The 18,558-nt window shown below is 45.5% G+C and overlaps 1 protein-coding gene across 7 annotated transcripts in view; it reads right to left on the bottom strand.

Moving 5' to 3' along the window:
- The window catches only part of LTBP1 (latent transforming growth factor beta binding protein 1), a 456,484-nt gene extending 438,556 nt beyond the window's left edge, over positions 1–17,928 (bottom strand). For all 7 annotated transcript variants that reach the window (XM_024998486.2, XM_024998488.2, XM_024998487.2 and 4 more), the window contains exons 1-2: positions 17,082–17,928; positions 15,947–16,017 (exon numbers count right to left, since the gene is read on the bottom strand). In XM_024998486.2, the coding sequence (XP_024854254.1) occupies positions 15,947–16,017; positions 17,082–17,548 (538 nt within the window). In that variant the 5' untranslated portion in view covers positions 17,549–17,928. The remainder of the gene's footprint in view (positions 1–15,946; positions 16,018–17,081) is intronic.
- Between the last annotated feature and the right edge of the window lie 630 nt (positions 17,929–18,558).

Here is an 18,558-nt window from a genome sequence, read left to right as displayed (position 1 = left end):
CCCGAGGTTCCCGTCTGGGATGAAGCAATGGCTCCAGTCCCTTGGGCAGAGGAGAAAACCCAAGCTTCCAGTCCCCAAGGCCTGGAGCCCACAGGAGCCAGTTTCCCCGGACTCCTCCGCACCATGGGTGATCAAGGAAAGGGTGCATGACAGAGGATCATGGAGGGGTGGGGGAGGGAGGGGACAGGGATGCAGAAAGGGAGGAGGTGGAAGTGGGTTTGGCCAGAGCAGTGGTTCTCAAACCATAGCTATATTGGCACCCCCTGGAGTGTGCATTAAAACAGAGTGCTGGGCCCCAACCTCAAAGCTTCTAATTCAGTGAGTCCAGGATGGGGCGTGGGAGTCTGCCTTTCCAACAAGTTCCTGGGTGATGCTGCTGCCCCTGATCCAGGGACCATGCTTTGAGAACCACTAGGTCTGTGATATGCCATTCAAGCAGACTATTACAGGAAGGTATGGGGCAACTGTACCAGAGAAAGGCTCTCAAACATTCAACAGTGGGCATTAAAAACTCTCATCCAGGAGGTTTGCTGTAATATACATTCCTAACAAAAGGAATGGCTGACTAACATAATCTCGATTGCCACTAAGTTAAATGAATTTCAGCTGATCTTTCCCTCAAAACAAATGTGACTTCTAATACTTATTAAGCAAGCAATTGAGGGTCTATTGTATATGCAGAAATGCTGAGGAGGCCAACTTCCCAACCGATAAAAAGTAAAACAAAAACAGGGACCCTGCCTGTCTTTTAACTTATCATCTGTATTATTTCACCTCTGATTACTGAGAAACTTTGGACTAAAAACACAACCCTTTCATTATCACAATAAGAAAGAAACAGAGCTTTCTCGAAAGAAAGGTTGTCTTTGCCTGCACTCTATCTCTAGGAGAATAAAGCAAATCAATTGTGCGTTGTGGGTAATGGAAGTAAAGTGGCGATTTAGGTACTTTTGCCTGTTTTCAAGCCAACTTCTAGGAGTTGCCCCCACCCCCCGAGACTATAAAACATTGGTAAACAGGATGATCAATGTAAAGATGTGATACACAAGATCTGTGATCCCCAAAACTTAAGAAATACATTAAGCCTTCTCACTTTCAAGACAAGAATTATACCAACACATTACAGGAAACAATTTTCACTAACAATTGAAAAATTTTCACAAAACAGTCGTAAATCATTTTAACATCACCTTATGTTTATAGGGCTCTTTGGTGCAGTATGTTCATGAGCCTCATTTTATTTGATCTTCACTATAGAATGGGAGATGTAGCCAATGGATGCTATTAACCCCATTTACAAATAGGAACAAAATCATCTAGGTTGCCTTTGTACCTACTTCAGTTTCACCCCAAAATCTGCATGTTAGATTGGGGGGAGAAGGGGCACTGAAGAACAGAATTCAAATGCAATGCTAAAATTTTACACTCTTACTTTAATACATCCTAACTGCTCTCTGTGAATTTCCTACAATCACAGGATTGGGATTTTTATCTTTAAACTTTTTTGAAGGATTTAACATTTTATTTTTTATTTAGTATCATGTGAAGATCCCCCTAATTGTTAACATAGCAGTAACCAGAGACTTTTTTTTTTTTTGATACTCAAACTTTCATCCTAAGTCTCAGCCTCACAGCTCTGGTGAGCATGTTATCTTCTGGCAGAGCTTGGCTGAGTCATGGAAGTTCAGTTGGCATGGGGCCGGTCTGGAGATCTGGGTACAATGCAGGCAGTTGGACTGTGACCATAATTTGGGTGTGATCTTGGGTACTTCACTCTTCTATACACCGCTTTTCGCATCAATACAAATTAGCAATAAAGGGGATTAAAATTTCTATTTAAAACACTATTTTTCAATTAACAATTGAATCTGCTGTACTTCTTTACACTAACAATAAAATATCAGAAAGGGAAATTAAAAAAATAATCTCTTTTAAAAGCACATAAAAAAAAATTGATCAAGAAGGTAAAAGACTTGTATGTTGAGAACTATGAAACACTGATAAAGGAAACTGAAAATCATTTAAAGAAATGGAAACATATCCCATACTCTTGGATTGGAAGATTTAACATAATCAAAATGGCCATACTGTCCAAAGCAATCTACACATTTAATTGCATTAATTTAATTGCATTAATTCCTATAAAATACCCATGACATTTTTCACAGAACTAGAACAAATAATCCTACAGCTTATATGAAACCATAAAAGACCCTGAATTGCCAAAGTAATCCTCAGGAAAGAGAACAAAGCTGGAGGCACAACCCTCCCAGACTTCAGACAATGCTACAAAACTATAGAAATCAAAACTGTGTGATATTGGCCCAAAACTGACATATCAGTCAATGGAACTGAAGACAGCCCAGAAATAAACCCACACACCCGGTCACCCCATCAATTAATCTTCAACAAAGGAGGCAAAAATATACAATGGAGAAAAGACAGTCTCTTCAGCAAGTGGTGGTGGGAAAGCTGGACACCCACATGTTAATCAGTGAAGTTAGAACACTCCCTCACACCATAAACAAAAATAATTCAAAATGGCTTAAATATGACACAACACGAAAACTCCTAGAAGACAACGCAAGTAAAACATTGTCTGACCTAGCAATGTTTTCTTAGGTCAGTCTCCCAAGGCAACAGAAATAAAAGCAAAAGTAAAGAAACGGGACCTAATTAAACCGACAAGCTTTTGCATGGCATAAACAAAATGAAAAGACAATCATAGAATGGGAAAAAATAGTTGCAAACAATGTGACCAACCAGGGCTTAATTTCCAAAATATACAAACGGTTCACACAAACTCAGTAACAAAACAACAGGAACCACCCAATCAAAAAAGACGAAGAAGACCTAAATAGACATTTCTCCAAAGAAGACATACAGATAGTCAATATGCACATGAAAAGATACTCAACATCAATAATTATTAGAGACATGCAAATCAAAACTACAGTGAAGTACCACCTCACACTGGTCAGAATGTCCATCATTAAAAAGTATATAATTAGCAAATGCTGCAGAGGGTGAAGAGAAAAGGACCCATCCTCCACTGTTGGTTGTCGGAATGTAAATTGGTACAGCCATGGAAAACAGTATGGAGGTTTCTTTAAAAACTAAAAATAGAGTGGCCATATGATCTAGCAACCCCACTCCTGGGCATATATCTAGAGAAAACTATAATTCAAAAAGATACACAAACCCCAATGTTCAAAGCAACACGATCTACAATAGCCAAGACACAGAAACAGCCTAAATGTCCATCAATAGATGGCATGGATGGATCTGGAAATCACACTTCACACTAAACGAAGGAAGTCAGACGAAGACAAGTACCGTACGGTATTATTTATATGTGGAAATACATACGTTAATACCAATGAACGTATTTACACAACAGAAACAGACTCACAGACATAGGAAACAAACATGATTAACAAAGGGGAAAGGGGATGGGGAGGGGTCAATCAGGAGTTGGGATTAGCAGATACAAACTACCATATAGAAAATCAACAACAACGTTCTACTGTATAGCACCAGGAATTATATTTGACATCCTGGAATAAACCATTATGGAGATGAATATGAAAAAGAATGGATGTGTGTATCTCTGAATCACTTTGCTGTATGCCAGGAACTGATACAGCATTGTAAATCAACCATACTTCAGTTTTTAAAAAAAAAAAGTTCAACAAAACAACAAAATTCTTTTTCCATGCTTTCAAACTAGTGATGAAAAATACCAAATCCTATACTGTGTTTATTCCTTAGTAATACAATCCACTTCTATCTGTAACTTCCCTATTTATGGTTTTCCATAAGACCTGACGGGGGCTCCAGCCCCGTCTCCCTTACCACCTATTACTCTAGCTCTCACTGACAACCCAGCAAAACTCACATCTGGAGTCCTGTACAGGGTCAGGCCTACTCCCAGCCCGAGGCCTTTGTGTTAGCTGTTCTCTTGGCTGCAAAAGCCCTTCCTCCACACCCTTTCATACCACACAGGTCTCATAAGTCATTTCCTTATATAAGGAAAGGTGGACCTTTCCTTACTCCCCCCCTCTCTCCCAGCCCCCACCACTCTTGAGCCTATTGCCCTGGTTTTTTTCCTTCTTTGTACTTAATACCTTCTGTGAGGCATTAACTAGCACACAGGGACTGAGTGAAAGTATAACAAATGAATCATTCATTCATTCACTCAATCATTCCATCCCGTCCTTCCTTCCCTGAAAGTCCATGTACTTACTAGGTCCTGAGGATAAAAAGACAGTTATGGTATGATCCCTCCCCTCACAGATGGAGCTCACATTCCAGCTGGGAAGCACACAGCCACCCATGCACACGTGCAGCTGTGATACAATGTGGAAACGGGTAAGACAGAAGAGGATTTGTATGCCTGATATTCACAAGAATGACCTGAATTGGGTTGGGTGATGACTGACCCTCTGCCCATTCATTTCATTCATCCAGGTTGAAAAAAATCTCAGAAGAGTTAGGTAACTTTAAACTACACAGTCAGTAGCAGAGTCAAAAGCGCCCCCACTCTTGAACCAATGTAGCAAATGATTCATCAAGGTGAGGTGGTACCTCTGAGCTGATTTAAATAGCTTTTATAATGAAATATTTTGAAGATGCTAATTGTTAACTGTCCACGTGAGATGGTGTTAAGATAAAACACATATCAGTGACAGGATGGCAATTCTACTTTTAATTTATAATAGTAACAATAATAAACTGAAGTTCCTGCAAGACTGAAAGGGAGATTGGAATTGTTTGGTAATCTTATAAGAAATACAAACATTTTAAAGTCTACAAAGACAAAGGGTCCTTATTATTATATTTTCCTTATTTTATTATCCTCTTTCCCTCCCGTGGTTTTTTGCTGGTTACATCTTCTATCCTCTGTAAAGATGCTTCCTTAATTCATTACCAAAATACCTCTGAAGGTTCCTCTTCAACCATTTAGTTCTCACCTTTAAATAATTGATGAGTAAATCAACCACATCAACTTCAGTTAAAAACACCTCCCTCCAATTTGTCTTCCCATCCATTAACCAAACTTATCTTCCTCTGGTTGAGCAGAACCAAGAGCATGTATTAAAAAACCAGCCCATCCATCTCCTAATTTACAAAACACAACATTTCACAAACTGTTTACTTAGGTCCGTGCCAACAATATTACTCAAATGTGGTGGAGTGAAAAAACCACAGGGACTAGTGTAGTTGGCCAAGAGCAGTATTTGGGGATCTAAAATTACAGGGAAAATCATACAACATTCATTATACTTAGTCCCAAATCTCTATCAGATGATGTTGAGCAGAAAGATTCTAAAATTGGCAGTGAGAAAGGAAAAGCTGTCTTACGGTTTGGGCCATGCCAGGGTAGCCTTCAGAGAAGCAGGAGGAAATGGAATAAGGTGGTGTGCCCTTGAAAAGCTGTCATAATAAGCAGTGTCCGTCGGGCAAGGGATAAACACACAGAAATATATAGTGGAAAGAAAACCAAAAGGGAATTACCACCCAAAGGTGAGAGGAAACAGAAAAGGAAGTGGAATTCTTTATGTAGTATTTAGAGGAAAGTATTTACAACACAGCAAAATCAGAGATACTTGTTCAATTCAATTCTACTCAATTCAGTTAGCATATGTCCTACGGCAAGGAAGGGAGCCTGGGTACTTAAAATGATACAGAAAATCCTGCTTCCCAGGAGGTCCACGCTGATGGTGGGGGCAGATGCCTCTCCTACCTGGTCCAGTCATACCCAGAGCCAAGTGAGAGTGTAATCAGAGTGCTCCAGAAGAGGGGAAGAGAGAAGAACAGAAGAACAGGGCATCTGCGAAACACCAAGAGGGGTGTGTAAAACGCTGGGGTGCCCACAAGGGGGAACCCCCCTAAACAGACCAACAAGAGCCCTTGAGAGCTCACATCTGGTAAATACTACTGTGTGGGGGGCAGCTGCTCTCTAAGCGCTCTTTGTGTATTAATTCATCTGGTCCCCTAGCACCCTCTAAATGATGGCAAAAACCATCATCACACCTACAATGTGAATGGGGTAACTTAGCCTTGCCCCAAGGTCAAGTCCAAGATCAAAGAGTGAGGATGTGTTGGCAAACTGTTAACATCAAGTTAGGTGCCTTGTATTCTAGCTCCAAAGACTGAACTTGTAACCAAGGAACTCCACCACCTCTAGTTCAGGGCAAGTAAAACTCTGGCCTAATAAGGAGAGAAAGAGGAGGAAGGCAGAAAGGTGGGTATGATGGGGGGGTAACAGACAGCATTTTCTTCACGTTGTCTTGGGTCTAAATGGCAGTGTGCACACAAATGCTCACTGGCCACTGGACTGTGCCTACATGAGATGTTCAACCTGAATAATAAGCTGAGCAAACAGGTGCACGAAAGCATATACAAATACAGCTCTGTATTTTTCCACAAGTACCAAAACAACCAATTTGTGTCACATCAACAAATTATGTACTGTTTTCTCTCCACTAGGAAGACAGGAAACATCATTAGTAAAACACGCAGTTAAAACAAGATAAGACCTTCGTCTCTCCCTTATCCATAAATCATTGTGTTTAATTACCACGTCAGGGAGGTTTTAAAAACATGAGCCCAATGAGCAGCTGCTGGATGTATTATTGTCTGCATTTCTGTGTATTTAAAATATTTTATAATTAAAAATAAAACAGTAGAAAAAAAAGCACCCAACATGTTCCAAAGTGTTTAAACCTTTTTTAAAACCACTTTATTTAACCACCATTAACAATTTTTTATCATTAACAATTTTTGCAAATTTCTAACGCTTATAAAAATACATGTATTGGGACTTCCCTGGTGGTCCAGTGGTTAAGAACCTGCATGCCATGGCTTCCATTCCTGGTCCGGGAAGATCCCACACGGCTCGTGGCAACTATGCCCTTGTGCCACAACTAGTGAGCCTGAGCTCTAGAGCCTGCCCATGAGCCAAAACTGCTGAGCCCATGCACCACAACTATTGAAGCCCTTGAACCTAGAGCCTGGGCTCCGCCAAAGAGAAACCACCGAGATGAGAGGCCAGCACACTGCAACTAGAGTAGCCTCCACTCATTGCAATAGAGAAACCTCGCATGCAGCAATGCAGACCTAGCACAGCTAAAAATAAATGTCATTTTTAATGTATTTATCATTCAACTAACTAAAGAAAAACTGGGTGTAATAACCCTATATGCAGAATATCTTTAAAGCAGACCAAGTGGAAAAGGCCAGAGGTATAACCAAAATCACCAGTGGCCAATTCCTTACATTTCCTGCTCCTTGGAGCAGCCCAAGCTTCTGCACTAGGGAAGAAGCCACATTCCATCCACAGTCACAGACTGAGGGGGACGGTCCCAACTGAGCCTCTACCCACCCACCCTCGGGTCACTGCAAGGGAACCCCCAAGTGACTAGGGATGGCCCAGGGCTCTGAGTAGCCCACTTCTCAAGCCTAGGTGCAGAGCATCTATGGATGCTACTGTGAGTTGAATGATTCCCCCGACAAAGAACTAGAGTCCTGATCCCTAGTACCTGAGTATATGACCTTATCTAGTGATGCTCAGTCACTCGGTAGTGTCCAACTCCTTGTGACCTTATCTAGAGCTAGGATCTTTACAGAGGTGATCACATCCAAACAAGGTCATTGTTCAGTTCAGTCGCTCAGTCGTGTCCGACTCTTTGTGACCCCATGAATCACAGCACGCCAGGCCTCCCTGTCCATCACCAACTCCCAGAGTTCACCCAGACTCACGTCCATCGAGTCAATGATGCCATTCAGCCATCTCATCCTCTGTCGTCTCCTTCTCCTCCTGCCCCCAATCCCTCCCAGCATCAGAGTCTTTTCCAATGAGTCAACTCTTCACATGAGGTGGCCAAAGTACTGGAGTTTCAGCTTTAGCATCAGTCCTTCCAAAGAAATCCCAGGGCTGATCTCCTTCAGAATGGACTGGTGGATCTCCTTGCAGTCCAAGGGACTCTCAAGAGTCTCTCCAACACCACAGTTCAAAAGCATCAATTCTTTGGCGCTCAGCCTTCTTCACAGTCCAACTCTCACATCCATACATGACCACTGGAAAAACCATAGCCTTGACTAGACGAACCTTTGTTGGCAAAGTAATGTCTCTGCTTTTGAATATGCTATCTAGGTTGGTCATAACTTTCCTTCAAGGAGTAAGCGTCTTTTAATTTCATGGCTGCAGTCACCATCTGCAGTGATTTTGGAGCCCCCAAAAATAAAGTCTGACACTGTTTCCCCATCTATTTCCCATGAAGTGATGGGACCAGATGCCATGATCTTCATTTTCTGAATGTTGAGCTTTAAGCCAACTTTTTCACTCTCTACTTTCACTTTCATCAGGAGGCTTTTTAATTCCTCTTCACTTTCTGCCATAAGGGTGGTGTCATCTGCATATCTGAGGTTATTGATATTTCTCCCAGCAATCTTGATTTCAGCTTGTGTTTCTTCCAGTCCAGCGTTTCTCATGATGTACTCTGCATAGAAGTTAAATAAGCAGGGTGACAATATACAGCCTTGACGTGTTCCTTTTCCTGTTTGGAACCAGTCTGTTGTTCCATGTCCAGTTCTAACTGTTGCTTCCTAACCTGCATACACATTTCTCAAGAGGCAGGTCAGGTGGTCTGGTATTCCCATCTCTTTCAGAATTTTCCACAGTTTATTGTGATCCACACAGTCATAGGCTTTGGCATAGTCAATAAAGCAGAAATAGATGCTTTTCTGGAAACAAGGTCATTGGGGTGAGCTCTAATCTGATATGATTGGTGTCCTTATAAAAAGGGGCAACTTGGACCTCAAGATAGACATGCATAGACGAAAGGAAAATGAGGTGAAGAAACACAATGAGAAGACAGCCTTCTGCTAGCCAGGGAGAAAGGCCTGGAACAGATCTTCCCTCACACCTTCACAAGCAATCAGCCCTTCTGACATCTTGATTTTGGACCTCCAACCTCCAGAGCTCTCATTTCTGTTGGTCTAAGCCACCCTGTTGGAGAAGGTGATGGCACCCCACTCCAGTACTCTTGCCTGGAAAATCCCATGGACGGAGGAGCCCGTTGGGCTGCAGTCCATGGGGTCTCGAAGAGTCGGACAGGACTGAGCGACTTCACTTTCACTTTTCACTTTCATGCATTGGAAAAGGAAATGGCAACCCACTTCAGTGTTCTTGCCTGGAGAATCCCAGGGACAGGGGAGCCTGGTGGGTTGCCATCTATGGGGTCGCACAGACTCGGACACGACTGAAGTGACTTAGTAGCAGCAGCAGCAGGGAATTCACACAGTGAACTCTGGAGGGGAAAGTCGATCCAAGGCAGGGAGGGCTGTCGGGGGAGCTGAAGACCAAGACCTCAAGAGAGAGATTTCAGCATCGGGCTGTCCAGGAAGCAGCAGAAAGAACAACAAACTAAGAGCCATAGAGCTGGGTGGGGTCTGGGCCCTGCCCCCCACTTAAACAGGGGTAATAAATCATGCCTGCCTGGCCTACACCCCCAGGGATGTGGAGGTCAAGGAATGCTCTCCAGTGCCGGCTTGGCAGCACATATACCAACACTAGAAAGACACAAAGATAAGGATGATCCCTGCACAAGGATAAAATGCAAATTCATGAAGCATTTTGCATGAAGCAAAATGCAAACTTCATGAAGAAGTTTCTTTTTTTTTAAGTAAAAGAAACAGAATGCCCTCTGCAGGCTACAAAGAACTGCACAAACGTGCACAAATCACCCTCCCTCCTCAGCAGATCTTCAGCTTCTGCTGTGATTTTGCTCTCTGTTGCCAGAGTGGTAACGCCACCCTTGTAACGCCACCCTGCTCATCACTCGGAAGGACTTGGAAGCAAAATGTGCATTTTAGGAAAACTGAATTCGAGCTCCCAAACATGTTTGAGTCTGTTTGGAATATCCAAGACAACAAATAATAGGGTCAGAAACAGCAAACTCCTGCGGTGGCCAAAGGTCCTTTCACCAAGTCAGGCTTCCGAAGGTCCCAGGGTTCACTGGACAGAGAAACAGTTCCCTGACGCCTGCCAGGCAGCGACAGGGTGCACAGGCTGGCCCGGGGGGCTTCAGGGCTTCGCCACAAAGGTTTAAGTATGATCACAGCCCAGAATTTATGGTTCCTAAATGTTTGTTTTAACCAGCGCTGAGAACACATATTTGACCCAGTGTGAACTTGACCTCTGGGTCCTTCTCCCTTCTCTGGGCTGTCTGTGCCGCACGACAAGATTTTTCCAGCCAACCCTTGGGCCCCTGCTCCTTGCACTGGGGCCGGGGCCGCCCTCCCAGCAGCTGCCACAGTAAACCTCATGGCAGATCTACCGGCAAGGCAGCTGTCAATGGCCATAGCAGGCTGACGAAAAATGTGTGATCACTCCAGGCCCACTCCCACACTTAGGCAGCACAACGCTGAGCCAAGAGGCATAGGAGCCTCTCCATCACCTGGAACTCTAGCCACACTGCACATTCATGGATGGTGCTGCACACTCATGGACGATGCCCTCGATGCCCACAGCTCCAAGAATCAGGGCATGCAAGACTCTTTCTCTTCTGTATATAATTAAGGAAAATGTCTAGAGTTGGCTTTTTTTTTTCCCTCCAAAGCACTGTGGGCTGAATGCCAGTGGAAAAGCAATGGAATATCGATTTTCTGTTTCTTGCTAAGCAGAGAACAAGTCATTTGATGTGCCATGAGTTAAGTGAGTAAAAACAGACTCTGCGCGCCCTACAGCTGGCTGCATTTCTCCTCTATTCATAGACCCTGGCACATGGTAAAAGCTCAACAGATACCCATTAAATAAATGAAAGAACCATCCATGCATTTAGGCAGGGCCTGCCCTGTGCCAGGCACCAGCTTTGGATTCAGATCTGCTGTCTTTCCTGTTCCGTCCACCTCACTCTGCCAACCCGGCCTCAGTCTCATCTCGCCTTTCTTCTTTTGTGTTGTCTGTTCCCAAGTCCGGTCTCCTCTTTAAAGCTGAGCCCACTGGCAGTGTTTCTCTCTGGCCTGCACTTACACTGAGAGGGGGACAAAAAGATTGGAACAACCAATCTGGTGGGTTCAATTTAGGCAGAGGGGAAAAAAATGCAAAAATGGGGAAAGAAAAAAAAAACCTGTTAAAACCCTTGCAATAAATGTGAAGCCCTTAGAAAGAAAAGAGGTGCAGTACCATCTTCTTTGCCCAAAATGGACACCACTCTCAGCAGCCACTCCATGCATGTGTGCAGCTCAGTCACTTCAGTCGTGTCTGACTCTTTTGTGACCCCAGGGACTGTAGCCCACCAGGCTTCTCTCTTCATGGGGATTCTCCAGGCAAGAATCCTGGAGTGGGTTGCCATGTTCTCCTCCAGGGGATCTTCCCAACCCAAGGCTCAGACCCCCATGTCTTATGTCTCCTGCATTGTCAGGCGGGTTCTTTACCTCTAGCACCACCTGGAAAGCCCTAGTCACTCCACGTTAATAACTAAAATGCCATGTCTCGCGCTGGGATTTCAACTCCTAGAGACCCATACACAAAGAGTGTTTGCAAGAGCAGCATTAATATGCGATGGGGCATCTCTACATGGAGGCTGGGTGGCGAAGCCCTCAGGGCTGCCCTTGTGGACACCCACAACCAGTCTCTGCCCGTGTGGGTCTGCGGCTGCTTGTTTCACATCTCTCTGATTGGCAATTTCAGATTCGCTAAATCTTCAGTGTGCAGAAGCATTTGTCCGTGGCCCGTTTAAATTAAGTCTCAATCAGCTAAAATCAATCCAGTCTGCCTCGAAGGGACACCTCGTTTTCTCACAAGATTAAGCAAACTGAACAACAGAAACATATCCCATCTCCTACGCAGAAACATTTTTTTGCATCAACTGGAAAACAGCCTCTACAAATTTAAATTCTTCAATTAAATCCTTTCAATTATCCTGAAAATAGAATTGACAATTAGCATCCTCGGCGTTAATGTGCACATTCAAATTGCATACACACGGTATGAGGACTCCTACCTTTTTATTTGAAGTATAGTTATTTTACAGCAGTGTGTTAATTATATGATGACTACTATCTTAACAGGAAAATTGATGTTGATGTGCCATTGCCTTTGGTATTTGTAAGTGTAACAAACCATACCCAAGTGTAACTGTTCAGTCTCAGCATAATAAGGAAGTGAGAGGGGAAAGAGACCACAGACCGATTTCTTTTGCAGCCTAAATTTCACTAGTATTTACCAAAGTAGTTGTAGTCACAAAAACCGGTATCAGAATTTTTTCCATTCAAATGATGAATGCCTTAGGGAGTATTTTCCATCTGAACAGCAAGCTTTACACCAAGAGAACTAGAGATACACAAATAATCAAATATTTAGTTCCTTTTAAAGTTCTTTTTAAAATAAATCATTCTGCGCTACAGAACAATCCAATTTACTTTATTTCTTTTTTCTCAGTAATCAAAGCCAGGCAGTATGGAAGTGACTGGCTTTTTCATCTCTTCCTTTTTTTTTTAATTCATCTATATTGAAGTATAATTAATAAAAATTGTATATATTTAAGGAGTATGACGATGTTTTGATACATGCACACACTATAAAATAAACATCACAACCAAGCTAATGAACATAACCCTCACCACACAGGTGACATTTTTTGTGTGTGGTGGGAACACTGAGGAAATTACAAGTTTATAATACACTATTGTTAACTACAGTCACGCTGCTATACATTAGATCTTCAGAATTTATTCATCTTAAGGGACTAAAACTGTGCACTCCTTGACCACAGTATCTCTGTATTTCCCCCTCCCCCAACCCTAAACTACTTTAAAAATGTACTATAAAAAGGGATCCACATGTACATTCTTTGAAAAGAAGTTGACGACAATAGGAAACATACATATGGAAGGGGCTTCCCTGATGGAGCAGTGGGTAAAGAATTCGCTTGCAATCCAGGAGACACAGGAGCCATGGGTCAAGAAGATCCCCTGGAGGAGGGCATGGCAACCCACTCCTATATTCTTGCCTGGAGAATCCCGTGGACCGAGAAGCCTGGTAGGCTACTGTCCAAAGAGTCACAAAGAGTCAGATACGACTGAAACAACTTGGCACACACGCACACACGTTCATACGGAAAAAAAGAAAACTGAATAATGGATAAATGAGACAAGGTTTACTTGGCTTGATTCAATAATAAACTCTAACAATCCTTCTGGTTTAATCAAGGCTTTCAAACCTATAATTCTCTTTCACCTTCATACGAGCAACAATCCTGCAAAATATTCAACTTTTTTTTTCCTTTGGCCTCACTGCCTGTGAGATTTTAGTTTCCTGACCAGGGATCAAACCTCAGCCTCTGCAGGGAAAGCATGGCGTCTTAACCACTGGACCACCTGGGAAGTCCCAATAGTCAAGTCTTTAGCAGTCATTTCACAATAGGAAAATATAAGGGTCACAGAGGTCAAATGAATTCCCCAAGGCCACACAGCTAGTGAAGGCTTGAGGATTTAAACTCAAGTTTCCTGAATCCAAGGCCAGGGGTCTTTCCCAGTGTCACACTGTTCAGCCACGGACACAAGTTTCACTGCATCAATGGTAACCCTGGTTTTCCCATGTGAAGGCAAAAGGCTCCCTCATCTCTGGCTCTGCCAGACAAACACAAGGCCCCCACTGAAACTTACCATTGAGCAGATATAGTACTTTGGAATGAGCACTGACCTAACACAGCATCATTTTTAAAAACACAATTATTCTTGAAAGGAGTTGTGATTTAAGCTTCCAGCCTTGGGCCCTGAATTAATTTGTCAGATTGGGCAGTACTGGAAGGCTAATGTTGCACTGATTACTTAAATCCTGGTGCTGTCCAAGGGCTACCTTCTAGCAGCTGGAAGGATAACTTGAACCAAAAGTCGCAAGCATTGTAATAGGTATTATGAGACTAAACCATGGTGTAACATCCTCTGGAATGCTGCAGATGGTAACTATTCAACCCTAACTCTTCTGATTGGTCGGAGAAGGCAATGGCAACCCACTCCAGTACTCTTGCCTAGAAAATTCCATGGACGGAGGGGCCTTGTAGGCTGCAGTCCATGGGGTCACTAAGAGTCAGACACGACTGAGCGACTTCACTTTCACTTTTCACTTTCATGCATTGGAGAATAAAATGGCAACCCACTCCAGTATTCTTGCCTGGAGAATCCCAGGGACGGGGGAGCCTGGTGGGCTGCTGTCTATGGGGTTGCACAGAGTCCGACACGACTGAAGTGGCTTAGCAGCAGCAGCAGCTTCTGACTGGTAGCCTTTTGCAGCCTTATCTTTTTCTGGGTCATCAGAGGGCAACTCTGGCTAAACCTAGGCACAACTCATGCCCTTGCCCTGTCACCTGGAGAAGCAGGAAGCATAAAGTGATTCCTCAATACAAGTATACTCTCCTTCCAGAGCATCTTTGGATCACCAAATCCCCAGACAACCTAAGAATGGGGTATTACTATTATCTTTTCAGAGAGGGCACTCAGTTGAATAGCTTACCAAGGAAACTTCTTTGACAGTCTTAACATATTCTAACAGGCATCAAGGAGCACTCACCCATGACCTATAAAAGAATGCTCTCTATTTTCACTCCTTACCAGCAGTACCCCACTTTACACAGCAGCAGTGCTGTCATGGATGGGCTGTCTCCATGTAACAGGCAAACCATATCATATCAGGTTTTGAGCCGGAGTTACTGAAGGGAGGAGAGGATGTGTAATTTGACCCAAGCAATTGTAAACTCAGGAAAATACTGGTGCACTATTGTCAAGTGTAATCTAAGAAGAAGTGAAGGGTTATGAGTTAATCTAAAATGCCTACAACCCTATTTCTGATCTAGCCGTTTGAGTTCCATAATGAGGAGGCTGATTAGTGAGTTCATGTCTGCCACTACTCCTTGATCACAGCCAAACCATAACCTGTCTGGACATCGCTCTTTCCAAAACTAAAGTCACTATGCCAGAATCCTATTTCTTTCAGGGACTGAAGGCACCTTTCAACAAGCAAGTTCACCAGAATAACTGTAATAGAAAAAAAATTTTTAATTTATTCACCAGTATTTTGAAATCCAAACCATATACAAGACAAATTGCTTAATTTGATTTATGACACTGAATACTAGTAAGCAACTAAAATTTTGGACGATTCTAATCCATATGTTTATGGTTCAAGCTCTGTGCAGAGAACACCTAAGAATGCTTAACTTTTTCTGAATGGAAATAAGATTTCTTTATTTCCAATTAGCACCAGACAGAATCAACTTGTCAAGAGGATTCTCGAACTATATTGAAACTTCCACAATGCAGAGGGGAAATAGTTTCTGATGTTCTCAAATCTATATGCATCATTAATACATTTCAAAACACTGCTAAGCATGTGTATTAGTTTGAGAAGCCCTGCAGGAAAACCCACCTGTCAGTTCTGATAAACAGTAGAGTGGTTACCTCCTGGGAACCGACCTCGAGGATGGCAGATTCTGATTGCCATTGTCAGAAAGCTTTAACACTACTGATTCCAGAGCAGGGCCTCCTACTTACCATTCCCTTCCTGCCATCAACGTAAAGAATGTTTTTCATTGGTCGATATCCACGTTTAAGTTAATTGTACCGGTTCTGCCATACTGCACACCTCCAATGAGAATTTTCTTCCTAGCCCCCCATGGGTGTAACAGAGGTTGAATGCAGGGGAATCTTGGATGCAAGGCACAGTTGTATCCAATGAACTGGTATTGATACTGTCATTACTTTGGCCCAGCCCTTCCTAGGTGGTGACGAGGCTGCAGGTAACTGGGTGGACTGCACTGCAGGTATCAACTTCCTCAGGGCAGCATTAGCCTCTTCAGATGCCCTCTATGTGATCCCCACCCCCATGTGGACTGACCCACGTGGCTTACTGTGCAGGGTAGCTAGGAATATGTACACTTACGTTTGGTGCACCTCTGGGAGCCAGGGGCCTTACTCCAGCCATGACAGCACTGCCCACCACAGACATTGACCCTGAAACAAAGCAAGACCCCTGAGTCCAGCAGTAGCAACACTCTTGCAGAGAACCCAAGCCTCCATCCGACTCCTGCAAGCCCAGCCTCCTGCTTCCACCTTCCTCTAGCTTCCAGAGAGTCCTAACAGGTACCCAGGAAGCCCAACCCAAAGCTGCCCAGGTAGAAGGGGAAGGACAGGAGATCAGAGCGGGATGGGAGAATCAAATCCTGCACAGCCTGGAACTAGACGGGAGAACAAGGTCCAAACTAACGGTTTTCTTACAAAAGTAAAGTAAAGCCAATTGTATTTTGTATATTATCTGTGACCACATTTTAAATTGAATCTGAGTTTCAGAGAGAGGCGTCCAAAGAGAGGTGAGATCACAAGGCCTGGAACCACCCTTGAAGGAAAAAAAAAAAAAAGCAAAACAAGTTTCCCTCCACACCCTCAACCTATGATTAATGGGGAGGGGGGCAGGGAGGATGTTTAGGAAAGCCCAATAACAGAAACCATTGAACTGAAATTCTTGTCAATGCTAAGACATCCCCGTCCCGGGAAAGCAGACCCCACAGGTGCAGGGAAGCCAAGCCCACAATTACTAGGATGCTGAAAATTCTAGGTTACAGAACAGAGGCTGGATCTTTACAGGCAGCCCTCCTCCAAACTTTTTTTTTTTTTCCCCACTAGCTCACACGCACAAAAAAAATTAAACTAAGTTGCAAAGGGAAGTTTAATTGATGATGGGGGATTAAGCTGTAGTGACTTCATGTTTACGCCCATCTTCTAGGAGTAGTTTGGTTCGCGCACAGTAGGTTACGCCCCAGGCAGAAATGCCTTTTGTGTTTACCCGCAGCTCAGTAACAATGTGATCGGACTTTTTATGCTCCGAGTTCCCCTGCTTCCCCGCACTCCGCTCTTCCCGCCGCACTCCCGGGAAGGAAGGCAGAGGCGGGCGGGGAGGAGACAGCAGACTCACGGCGGACGATACCCCCGGTCACCGCGGGGCTCCGAGGGGCCGGACCCCGCGTGTCCCCGCGCGGGCAGCGCGCGCGAGCAAGGAGGGAGGGGGCGTGTGGGCTTACCCCTGCAGCTGCTGCTTCTGGTGAACCTGCAGCCTCGAGCCCCCGCCGCTCTGGGTCTCCTGCGGCACCTTGGAGCGCATCGCTTGCCTGCCCTGTTTGGCGAACGGGGCGGCCGCCGGGTGACCGCCGGGCTTGGGGTGGAGCGGCCCGCCGGGGCCCCCGGGACGCGCCAGCTCCGGCGGTGGCGGTGGCGGCCGGAGCCCCTGTAGGGCCGCGCCGCCGGGCGGGCTGGTGCGCCGAGTCCGCTCCGAGGGGGCCCCGGCGCCGGCCGAGCTGCGGCTGTACCTGGCGTTGAGCGCGACGTTGAAGGTCCGCGGGCGCGGGGGCCCGCCCAGGGGCAAGGCGCCCGCCGCCAGGCCGGGGCCCGGGCGCACCACGTACGTGATCCTCCGCACCCGGCCGTGCGCCGATGAGGCCAGCAGCCCTGCCCACAGCAGGAGCCCCCACCTGAGCCAGGCCCCGGCCATCGCGGGCCCCAGCCGGCGCCCCTGGCCCCCGCCCCCGGCCGTGCCGCTTGCTCGGTGCGGCCGCTCACGCGCGCTCAGGATCCCCCGGAGGACGGCCGGGAGCCCGGGAAAGGCGGGGAGGAGGAAAACTCGGTTGCAAGAGAGGAAGTTCCGCGGGCGGCTGAGCAGCCCCAGACCCCAGCCGAAAGCGGCGGGGAGGAGGGGGCGGGGTGGGGGTGGGGAGCGCGGGGTCGGGAGGGGAGGGGCGCGGGCCGCGCAAGGTGAGGGTCGGCTCGCCCAGCCGCGGGCTCAGGGGGTGCCCGCCCGGGACCCGGCGAGAGTGGGCGAGGGCGGTGTGAGCGCGCGGGACGCTCAGCGGCAGCCCCGGCTGCAAAGTCTTTAAAAAGTTTCTCTCGCCGTGGAACCGAGTGTCAGATCTGAACAGCCAATCTGGCAGACGTGACGTCAGGCAGTAAATCCTAATTGGGGAAAGCGTGAGATGAGCCCGAAAACGCGCCGCCACCCTCCACATCCACAGAGATTGTGCCTGTGGGTCGGCAAAGGCAGAGGATCCCGTCTCCCGTGGAAAGGACAAAGGACACGGCAAAGTCACTGGCTGGTCCTTTCCTTCTAGAAGCCCCAAAAAACTCACTTCATACTGTCTGCACAACATCTCCAGTCATTTTCTGACGTGGTTTGCTCGGGTACTTGCTGCGGGTATTGGATTAAAATACCAGATCGGGCCCCCGAAAGGACTGCTCGGGGTGCGCTGAATGTCCATTGCAAAGTGCTTAGATGGTTCCTTAGGTTTGTAAACTCCGCGGGTCTGTAGCTTCTGGTACCCTACTCCTCGCTTGGCATATACCAGGGTGGGCACCAGGGGGCGCCTGTATAGACGGGGAAAACTGCAACAGGAATCAATCCGGGAAGCAGCTCTACCCTCGGTGAAAAGGCCTTTATGATGGGAGCACACGGCTTAGAATCCATAATAATGCCAAGCCGTTATTAGTATCTTTTTAAAGTCAGATCAA

This window comes from Bos taurus, chromosome 11 (assembly GCF_002263795.3).
Source record: "Bos taurus isolate L1 Dominette 01449 registration number 42190680 breed Hereford chromosome 11, ARS-UCD2.0, whole genome shotgun sequence".
Taxonomy (NCBI): domain Eukaryota; kingdom Metazoa; phylum Chordata; class Mammalia; order Artiodactyla; family Bovidae; genus Bos; species Bos taurus.
This window is presented reverse-complemented; position numbering and strand designations above follow the sequence as displayed.